Here is a 12184-nt window from a genome sequence, read left to right as displayed (position 1 = left end):
TAAAGATGTATCAACAAAATTTTTGGGTAACACTAAAGACGTAAATTACAAAACTATTGTAAAAAAAAATGGTACGCAACTTTGAAAAACTGGGCTGCCTAACGATCTTGAAGCTTCATTTCCTTGATTCACATATTGATCAATTTCCTGAGAACAACGGGGACTTTAGTGAAGAGCAAGGAGAAAGGTTTCACCAAGACTTGAAGGAATTTGAACGCAGATTACAAGGACGATGGGATATAAATATGTTAGCAGATTACTGCTGGTTGATGAAGAGAGAAACATCTTCAGAAAGAGGTCAAAAGCATGTCAGAAATCCTTTACGCCCGTCATTTGTCGAGAAACGTGTGTGTAAGCGTAAAACACTTTAAAACTTTATTTAAAATATTTTTTTGGAAGACAAAAATAAAAATACGCTTTACGACGGGTATATTTCAAGGAGAATCCTTCAGCGCACTATGGTTCTGTTTAGCGTTGAATCCATTGAGCAAAACCCAGAAAAGCATGTTTCATGGGTTCAGAATTCATGATAATGAGGATGGTCATTAAGTGACCCACCTTCTCTACATGGATGACCTGAAGCTGTACGCTAGTTCAGGCCAGAAACTGCAGAAAGTGATCGATGTCACAAAGCAGTTTTCCAATGATATCCACATGGTTGTTTGGACTAGATAAATGTAGAACGGTGCATTTAATCAGTGGGCAATTAGGGACCGCAGAGTTGGAGAACGAATTCGAAAATGACATCGAGGCAATGGCTGCAGACGAATCATATAAAAATCTGGGTATTCTTGAACCTAAGGGTATTTAACATACGATAGTTAAGACAAGCCTAACGACTGCCTTCACTACGAGACTTAGATTAATTATGAAGATTTTTCTGAACTCGACAAACAAAATCAGGGCGATCAACACATATGCCATGCCTGTCCTCACGTACTCCTTCGGGCTCATAAAAACGTCAAACTCCGACCTTGAAAAGTTAAATAGAATTTTTCGCGTAGAAATGACGAAGCACCGAATGCACCACAGAATCTCAGCAATTGAAAGGCTAGGTCTACCACGACATTCAGGGGGTAGGGGCGTTGTATATGTCAAAAAACTGTGTGAGTCGCAAGTTATACAGCTACGAGACTTTTTTAACAGTAAATGAAATGTTGCGCTTTACAGTGCCATCTATCAAGCGGATCTAGAATACACGTCCTTAAATTTGTCCTCAGATGGGGCCTTGAATATCAGGGCAGAAACCATAGAGGAATTAGAAATACAATGGAGGCAGAAAGTCATTCATGGCGAGCACCCCAATACGTTAGATCAAAATGAAGTAGATAATGAGGCATCTAATATTTGGCTAAGAAAGGGTGTTCTGTATCCAGAGACGGAAGGATTCGTCATTGCAATACAGGACAAGGTTGTGAGCACCAGAAATTATCGCAGACACGTGTTACATCAAGACGTGGTTGACTGGTGCCGATTATGCGGAGTTACCAAGGAATCGATTAAACACGTCATTGATAGCTGTCGCTTAGTGGCTCAGAGAGAATATACGCACAGACATAATGATGTAGCGGGCATTATACATCAACAACTTGCCCTGAACCTAGGACTCTTATAATCATGGATGCCCTTCTATACATAGATTCCAATGCCCGTTTTAGAAAGTGAAGATTACATCTTATATTGGGATATTACTATCCAAACGGATCATTACATCCGAGCCAATCGACCTGACATCGTGCTGCGAGAAATAAAGGTAGAATAGTCTACATCATCGACATTGCTTGTCCGCTTAACCGAAATTTGCAGTCAACCTATACAACCAAGATCCACAAGTATAGCGAGTTAAGGCATGAAGTAAAGACCATATAGATTAATGTGAATCATGCATCTATTCATCCCATTGTGATTTCGGCCACAGGCAATGTGCACCCAAGATGCACTGAACATCTTGAACATTTAGGAGTCAGTAGGGTATTGGCAGCAGCTCAGAAGGCGGTTTTATTAAACACCTGTCGCATTGTAAGAAACTTTTTTGATCATTAGGAAGTAAGCGAATAAAAACCCGTGGAGTGGCATATGTAGCTCTAAGAAAGCATCCAGAGGTGACTGTTGTCACCTCCAACGATCGTGGCCGCTCGTAATTGTATACCTTCAACATCATCGCAGGAGGTTTCAATCATCGTATTAAATTATTTGAATTAACTTATAACATTCTAATGTCATATAGTCACTTGACTTAGTCCGTGGCTAAAATGTATAACCGGGTTTACCCGAGAAAAATTTTGATAAAAATACAATAATGTATGAAAATAATGTTTTCGTTCTCCAAAAAATAATTTTAGAAAAAAATTGCTTTTTTTAAAAGCAAAATTCAGCTTTTTAATTTACTTTTTATAGAACTCCTGCAGCTTATCCCATGCATCTAAGTATATGGTCCTATTATCAAACAAAAATATATGTACGATACAATAGAAATAGATATAGCTACATTTAAATTAGATGTCCTAAACAAGGTGACAGTAGCAGGCTCCAATATAGTTGAATGAGGCAACTAACTTGTAGTATCAGCTATCCTCCTCAGTTGGATGCCACAGCCAATTTTAACTCATCCAATAAAAATGACTGTCTCAGCCAACTATTGGGATGGCGCTGCAGGATTCAACTGCAATAATTGAGTTCACTAGTACGTACTACTTTTTATTCTGAAGGTAGCGAAGTATAATATAGTACTAATAATCCAGGCATTACGTCGAAATAATAAGTGAAATTCCCGAAAAAATCGTACTTGCAATGTTGTTAATGAGAAAGTTCCGTGAAGGTGTCTCTTTTGACGAATCAAAAATGCTAGAACAGATCAATTCCCAATCCAAGGTTTGATTTTAAGTTCCAAAAGTTACATTCGCGTGGACAAATAATTCCCATTGCGATTTAAAGAAAAATATCCAACAGAAAAATGAAAGAGGACAAAATTATGAGAAAATTTGTGAAAACAATAATGCGATATCTTGCATAGGTTTCGAGATATGATACATAGAAAAATGCCCATTTTTTTGGATTTTCAGCAAAAAATCACTAGTTTCAAAAAATAAAGTGTACCTTCGCACCTGATGACTCCACGGGAATGTATTTTACAGGTGAATTAAACTTGACCCAGTTCTCCTTAATTACAAAAAAAGAACAATGTTCTGCTTATAATGGGTCATACGTTATGACCCCTCAAAGTTGGTCATTTTTGCCTTTTCTTACGGACAAAAAAGTGCAGTTCAGTTTTTTCACAGTAAATCGTGCCCGTTTTAGTTTTCGGCAATAATGCCAGAGGATAAAATAAAGTCTACAATAAGCTACGTGGGTAAAAAGATAAAGTATTTCAGACCTATTATTTTGGGACTTGCAAGGTTTTAAAAATTGATTTTTGTTTCTTTGCATTTTTGACTAAAAACAGAGAAATTGTTTGTGTTTTGAAAATATCTCGTTTTCTGTGCATGTCACGACAAAATTACTTAAGATAGAGTGAAAGTGAATTTAATTTGGCATAAGTTAAACAAAAAACAAAGTCAACTAGCCCGAATAGGTCAAGAGATATGACCTTGGAAAGTGCACTCTTTCTGCATAGAGGCACCTGAACGTACCGTGAAGTAGAAAGACGGTCGTATTTCGAAAACTTTGTTCAAATAAGTGTATGTAATTCATTCAGCATGTATAATACGTCTTTTATTAGTAATTAATTATTAATTGTTTATAACGAAAGCTTGCTATCACAACTTATCATTACTTTTTGGCCTTCTTTTTAGTATTTTCGTGGCAAAAGGCTAATTGTAACTGACTGCAAATGTATGATTTGAATTTTTATCAATAAAGAAATGTTTTATTAATAATTGTTTATAATAAGATCTTTTCATAACCACAGTTGAGTACTTTTTGAGTACTTTCGTGGTAAAAAGTAATTATAATTAATTCAAAATGTGATATGGATTTCTTTTCAATATACAAATTGTTTTTTTACTCATCGTTTATAACAATATCTTGTCATAACCACTTTTGAGTACTTTCTGAGTACTCTTCCAGAAAAAAGTAACTATAATTGATTAAAACTGTGATATATACTTTTCATTCGAAAACATGCAATTTTTTAATAATTGTTTATAATAATATCTCATTAAAATACAGTCAGTCAAGATCATTTTTTCGAGGTTGGAAATCTATAATACTTATCTTGTATAAACACGTCTTAATCCAAGTGTTTTTGCGCATTAATAATCAATTAAAATTACTTTTTCGTCAAAAAAGTACTTGAAAAGTACTCAACATTGGTTATGAAAAGATTTAATTACAAACAATTATCAATCAAACAGATTTGTTCAAAGACTTATTATACATGCTTAACAAATTATATATACTTATTTGAGACTTTTTGTGTTTGAACTTATGCCAAATTGACTTTACTTTCATTTCATCTTAAGAAATTTTGTCGTGGGATGCGCAGAAAACAAGATGTTTTCGAACAATATAAATTCTCTGTTTTAAGAATACGTCTAAAATACGTTTTTTTTTTAGATTTAGATCTACGCAGATTTTTGAATAACTCTATTTTATCCTCTGGTATAATTAGCGCAAACTAAAACGGACAAGATTTATCTTGGAAAACTGAACTCCACTTTTTTGCCCGTAAAACAGGCAAAAATTGCTAACTTTGAGGGTTCATAACTTATGACGTATTATAAGCAGGACATTGTTCTTTTTTGTAATTAATGAGAATTGGGTCAACTTCTACTCATCTTTGGTTACTTGCACGTGGAGTAATTAGGTGCGAAGGTACACAGTGTTTTTTTAACACATTGTTATTTTTCGCTGAAAATCCACAAAAATGGGGATTTTTCTGTGTATCATAACCTGAAACCTATAGAAGATAGCTGATTTTTTTTTTAAATTTTTCCGTAATTTTTTCCTCTTTCTTTTTTCTGTTGGACATTTTACTCTAAATTGCCATGGGAGTTATCCGTCCACGCAAATGTAACTTTTTGAACTGTTAAAAAAAACCAGTTTCGCAATTAATCTGTTCTAGCATTTTTGGTATATCAAAAGGAACACCTTAGCGGAACTTTCTCATCAAAAACATTGGAAGTAGGATTTTTCTGCGAACCAAGCTACTAAATGCCTGGATTATAACGATATCTTTAAAACGAGACGATTTGGCATGATAACAGGAACTTTGAAACCCGTCTTCAATAATAAATAAAAAAACGATTAGATTTCCAATTTATGACTGCAGATCATCAGTGGCTTAATTCACAGTTTTCGATTTAAGTTACATTTATATTTATGATATTTAAAAAAATGCAATCGACATGCATTCATTAAAAGTACAAAACGAAGCACGAATATATTTGATTATATTATACTTGAAGCACGTTTACATTATGCATATGTAGGGAAAACATTCGAAATGTACTATGCAGTTTAAAAATGTTCAGTGAAAGTGTTTCATCACACGCGGGGCATTGTCAGGACTTTTATCAGGAGACCCGAGTCGAAATATAGGCCCTACTTTGCCGCTTCAAGTGGAAGTATTGTTCCTACTTTGCGGCTGTGTATTCTACTAGCTGCTGCGTAGCCCTTCCTAAAGATATTTTTATTTTAATTTGCTTCTGTATAAGCTTCAGCCCCTACATTGAAGATCTTGTCTCTATATTCTTGAGTTTCACTTATGTCTCCTTTAAAGATCCATATTCTCCGTAGAATTTTGAAATTTTCTTTTAAAAATCTTAAATTTTAACGCTCAAAATATGTGGCGTCGTTGCAACGACGCCTGCGCCCTCGTAACAGATACTTTGTTGTTTTATCTTAAATTCCATCACTACAGTTCGTGAAAGCAACAGTTAAGTTGGTTTTAAATAATAAATATTTTAAGTGATAACATCGAAATGGGCTCAAGAGGAAGGAAGTTTGCCCTAATCTGGTTGCTACAATCAAAAGGAAAAAATGCAAACCAGCATTAAGATTTAAAAGACAGTTATAAAGAACCCAGATCCAAAACCAGACGAAAAAGGTATCAAACACACGAGAAGAAACGTCAAAAGAAAAAGGTAAGAAAGATACAAATCTTTTGTATTGAGTTTTTTCTGTACCACAAAAAATAACTTCAAATTAGTTACCACAGATTGTGAATAAATAGATCTTCCTTTCACGCAATTTTCTTTCGAATGGAAGAATCACTAATTTGAATGATTTCGGTTTAAACATTTAGAAAATAGGGCAATATCAAACCCTCACAAATTGAATATTTCAAGATTAGATCAATGGGAATTATTTATACTTAAAAGCGTTCGAAATGAAATAATTACAAATTGCAAACTTTTCAATTTGAACAATTATAAATTCAAAGCGATCAAGATTTAATAATGTTATATTGAAAAATAAATTGAATCAATTTAAGTTGAAGCTTCTGAAATTCTAGAATTAAAAATTTGTATTACAGAACAAAATTATAATTTGACCTTCAAGCTCACTAGGCGAAATGTTAAAAAATCAAAGAATAAATTTAATTATACTAAACAAGGTTTCAAACTAACTAATAATTTTAAAAGGAAATATTAAAAATGAAAAAAAATCTACTGTTTAATTTAAATCACATGAAGGCTAATAATTTTTATATTGTTAATTAAACTTTCCCAAATTCCACCAATTTTCTTCAAATTTTAAAAACATGAAAAAAGTATAATTTCCATTCAAAAACAACATATTTCCCCCTCTGGAGAAATTTTGCGACTTCAAGTGCAGATCCCTGCTGATTTCAAATAGATTCGGTCAGCGATTATTGTTTTTCGTGCGTTATTCTCCAAAAAACCGACGTTGATTACAGTTTACTTGTAACCACTTTTAATAAGATCACCGATAATTATAAATATATACCAAAGATTTGGATGTAACATTTACTTGATATAGGAATTTTTTTGTTCAAAATGTCATATTTTTAAACCAATTTATTTCTATATGCCGAGGAGTAAATACTCCAATATTCCTGATACATTCACTAAATAGTCCCATCCACGTATTCTTTCAATATTCTTTGTATTCTGGATATTCTTTCTAATCTCAGATATTTTTGATATTTCAAAATATTCCGAAATATCCCGAAATATTCACCAATATTCTGACATATTCCTCAATCTCCCTTTGCGCTCTAAACGTTTTTAAAGATTCCAAATTATTTGAAATGATTGTAAAAATTGTCAAGAAATTCCAAAAAATTTTCTGTATTATTGTGTAATTAAAAAATATGTTCAAGTGTTTAAAAGGATTTTAATGAACTTTAAAATAATTTAACGGGATTTACCCATTCTTTTGAATTAAAAAAGATTAAAGTTTATAAATGAATTTCAAAAGATTTCAAGTAATTTTAATGAATTTTAAAAGATTTTAGAAGAATTCCAAAAAGTACAAGAATAATTTTAATAATTTAATAATTTTTTTAAAATTCAAAAGAGTTTAAGGATCTTCATGCAATTAAAAAATATGTTTATGTATTCAAAGAGATTTTCAGGAGTTTGCAAGGATTTAACGGGAGTTATTTGATTAAACATTTTTAAAATTTTATTATCGAATTCCAAAGCTTTCGAATTATTTAAAAGAGTTCAAGATATTTTTAATGAATTTAAGGGATTTTAAGTAATTTTAAAGAATATTCAAGGAATTTCAGCAGAATTTAAATGAGTTTGAAGATTTTAAGGTAATTCTAAAATTCGAATAATGTTCTTGAATTCCTTAGTCTGTTAAATCTTTTGAAATCATCGGAAATTCGTGGATAATCCTTTAAAACCTATTAAATTTCTGAAAATATATATTGAATTTTTTTTAATCTTTTAAAATATCTTGAAATATTTTTGGATTAAGTTTAAATCTTGATTAAGCACATAAAACATACAATAATAATTTATAATATTTCTAAAATCTAAACTCTTAGTACATACATTATTATAAGCGCAGAAATATTTTTTACAGAATGGGTCACAAAAATTTGCAGATGGCCTTGCAAAGCTGTAGGTTACATTTCAGATTTTTTTTGCATACTTCAAGTTAGGCTAGCCGAGAGGCTTTAGGCGTTAGGAATGCGAAACTTATCGGATTGGAACCCCCGCGGCGAATAAAAGCTTTTTCATAGCGTGCGATTATAAATAGTATAGGGATTGTGTAATAGTAAATAATTGTGCCCTTAAACATGTGAACAAATATTAGAGTATGATAGTAATAATATAATAATACAGATGATTAATTTTTTTGTGGCGAAAAATCGGTTATGATTTTATAGAACTGTTCTCTATAGTTTCGGGACTAGTTCAACGCAATGTAAAACAACGACGATTTTAATTTGTGTTAAACTACCAAGCGTATCCTTGACTATAGGATTAGTTCTATAAAATTTAATGGATATTTTTTCCGTGTGTAATATTACTTAAAACCCTACGCAAATATCACTATGTCTTCTTCTTGCTCCATTTTGTTAATTTGTCGTCAAATAATTGTATTCTGTAAAGGAAGGTAGAGTGTAGAGCGATAAATTAAAAACAAAAACTAAGCCTCTGTTTTGATGCCCCAAATGGAAGATTCGGAAATTTTTTTCCATAAGAGCGCTAAAGTAGGGCAAAAATCGTATGGCAATATCCTCTACTTTACAACCTTAGCCCCTGTAAATATTACCGTGAACAGTCTGAAAGTAGTGGCTACACGGTAAAAAAAATTGAGCTGTGACAGGGATATTATTCCTTATTATAGCCAAACATTTAGCTGAAAACGAACGAAGGAATTTAGAAAGATCCCTGGAACAGCGAAAATGAATATCCTTGACCATTTTCCATATACCAGGGATATCGTATAGTCAAACCCCTAATAAGTATAGCTATAATAGGGATGTTAAGAATAGGTGTCTGAAGCAATTATCGGAAGAGCACCGATGCATTATGGGAGCAGCGAAATAAAATGGCGACGGTCTAATCGGGCGCAATCACAGTTGAGATTTAATTTGGACAATTAAACGCTTTTTACCACTTAAAATGTGCGCGAATGTTAATATTAAATGAAGTTTATGATGCAGTAATAATAATTTACATGTGTTTCGATTGTAGGCGATAACTATATTGAAATATCAAGAAACGCGATAAAAACAACAAACTTGACCTTCAAATGCATTACACGGATTTCAGGGAAATTCATTTTCGCGATACCAGACGAAAAATTGGCTACTGTAAGTTAATATATTTCTATAACAACTAAATTTTTTTTCTAATCTGAAGATAATACAATTATACATAATCTGTCGAAAATAATAAACTTTCGAACTTAGTAATTTTGTCCAAATTCCTGATTTACGAGAACATTTTACATAAAGTAACTAAATGTGTAACTCTTCTAACTAAACGTTTTACCTAATCCAAGTGTACACTTTCTTTGAGTTTAATATATTCTCGATTCACTCGTTCGCCTCAAGAATTTTTTTTCCGTGTATATTTCGACTTGGGGAGGCAGGGGTGAATTCAGAGACGCAGGGCAAGAAAGGTTTTTCGAAAAATAACGAGTCTTAATATTCAGTTCAATAAGCATAATGTTTCAAAGAGTTTTTTATTGTTTTTAATAATGTTCTTTTTGAATGGTGTTATAAAATGCGGTTTTTTCTCAATTTCCCATTTTGTATCTACTTTTTAGTTGGAATGTAGGAATGAATAATTAAATTCAACAAACATAATTGTTTAATTGAATTATTATTGTTTATAATTCTCTTCTCCCATATCAATGCTAGATAGCTGCGGTTTCCTCTAAAAAAATTAACTTTTTGTCCACTTCTACTCAGTGCTATAATAATTAATGCAAGTTAGCAAACATACTTGTTTAAACACTTATCCTAGTTTATAACTATCTTCTCACAATTTTTAAGCCTTTTTTTAACATTTTAGTTACGAACAAATGTAGGCGTCCCAATGAAATGGGACCTTATGTCTGGTATAATGATCTAAAAATCATGGCCTGGTATGTAGGTACGATCGTGCATAAAGAATCACATAGATGAATCAGTCCCCGGAGTTTCAAGCCCAATACACTGACACCCTTTATAGTCCGGGAGCTAGGTATGCTCTCGTGGCCTTTTCAATTGCGATAGAGCTACCAAGGTTTTTTTATGTATTTTGAGCCGCTGAATCCGAATGTTTTAGGTGACTGTTCGTCCGAGTGGTCAGTTTTTTGTGATTTTTCGAGTTTTTGACGCTATGTCGGATAATTGAAAAGGCCACTAGACCATACCTGGCTCCCGGACTATTAAGTTGAAAACCGAGTCGCCGTGCATTTTTAAAGTTGGAACTTTGGAAACCCACTTTTCTAAAGAAATGCATTTAATTTCAGTGTGTGCCTTAATATTATTCCCCACTCAAATACAAAAATAACAATTTTTACTCTGCTTTAGAAAAACGTAAATATCTCATAAACTAGAGCTACCTATAAGGGCCCTTTTCATGCTGATTTCCACACATAATAAATGTTAATATTAATTAAAATAAAAATGTTTTTAAGGAAAATGATTATTTAATATGACTCTTATAGAAAATTTGAAGAAAATTTTTAATATCTATTTTATTTTAGACAAGTATATTAATAAAGCAGAAAGAGATTGATTAGGAAATGATTATGAATATTGTTTATTTAATATACGTTCATAACTGAAAATAAAAGCGAAGTTAAAATTTTCAGAAAAATGCAGCTTTCCAATTAACTAAGAGAAGATAGTTCTGATCAATAATAACCTTTTCCAACAATTACGTTGTTCAATACCATTAGTTATTACCTCCAAATGTGAAAAGTTGACAAAGATGAAAAAATTTTAGAAAAAGCCAGAGCTATCTTCCATTACTATAGGAGAACATAGTCACTCTAAGCTAAACGTGAACAAAAATTGGAATATTTCTGAAATAAGCGCAAATTTTTGGCATTATTGGAAGAGATAATTATTACAAATAATACTAGATTTGTTTATAGAATTATTTCTTTAGGTTTGAATTAATTATTACCTGACTCTAACCGAAAATTTGGAAAAAGTGAAAAATTTTAGAAAAAACGGCTTCTCTAGCATTAACCTGAGAGAATATTATAAAAAATAATTATGAATTATTTAAACTATGAATACTCTAAAATTAAATTACTTATTGCGTCGCTCTAATCAAAAGATGAAAAAAGTTGAAATATTCGGAAAAACCGTGACTTTTTAAATCTATTCTAAGATAAAAATGTTTAAAACAATAATAAATTGTTCAAACAATGTATATAAACTTCTATTTGCCAGTACCAACTATTAGTTTATGTATTAATCAGGAAAAAACAACCGATAGAAAGCGTGTCGGTTTAAATTGCATATCTGTGATTTGCAGATTGAAAGAATGAAAATACAATCGGTTGGCCACATTTTTAATCGGTCACCTGTGCGCGGTGCTTTAAATCTGCCATTTCACATTCGTCAAAATGCTGAGTGAATAGAGTTGAATGAGACTGACAAACCTGAAATATTTCCTATGAGCATTCTATGATTTATTTATATGCATATGAATGGGTTGAGATTCAATATGAAATGGAATTCTTAAAAGATCACGCCCAATGGTAAAAATACGATGCGCACATAGCAATTTTCAATAAGCGTGAATCTGCCAATTGTAGGTTACCTCAGGCTGTGGTCAACTGAATGGGCTATGCAGATTAATAAAAAATTGAAAAATTGAAATTAAATAATATTGTAATATCTTATAATCGATGCGACAATTTATTTATCAATTCAATGATTATTTAATTGTTATTCTCTTTTTACAATGATTTCAATAGATTATCCTATACAGGAATTATGACATTTGTACTGAATTAAGCGCCTCTGACATTCAACTTATTCAGTGCAGTGGCTGCAGTAAATGTGAAGTTTCATACAACCCACAGATTGTTACATTATCATTTTTCACTTTCAGTGATACCGAGTTTTTATGAATGCAAATTATAAGAAAAAATCCAGCTTTTGATGTGTAAAATATATAAATACATATTTAACATTCTGGTGTGGTCAGATGCAAATACGAGGGTGGATTGATAAGTTTCCGGCCTGACCAAGAGATGGCGCCACTAGGCCTACCTTGAGGTGGCGTTCTATAGTACCATCCTTAGATAG

General features: G+C 32.1%; 1 protein-coding gene across 1 annotated transcript in view; it reads left to right on the top strand.

The window, feature by feature from the left end:
• Window positions 1–754: 754 nt before the first annotated feature.
• Window positions 755–12184, top strand: part of LOC117169777 — an 85743-nt gene continuing 74313 nt past the window's right edge. The window contains exon 1 of the mRNA XM_033356285.1: window positions 755–803. Within this exon, the coding sequence (XP_033212176.1) occupies window positions 755–803 (49 nt within the window). The remainder of the gene's footprint in view (window positions 804–12184) is intronic.

The sequence above is a fragment of the Belonocnema kinseyi genome, chromosome 3 (assembly GCF_010883055.1).
Source record: "Belonocnema kinseyi isolate 2016_QV_RU_SX_M_011 chromosome 3, B_treatae_v1, whole genome shotgun sequence".
NCBI classification, from domain to species: domain Eukaryota; kingdom Metazoa; phylum Arthropoda; class Insecta; order Hymenoptera; family Cynipidae; genus Belonocnema; species Belonocnema kinseyi.
This window is presented reverse-complemented; position numbering and strand designations above follow the sequence as displayed.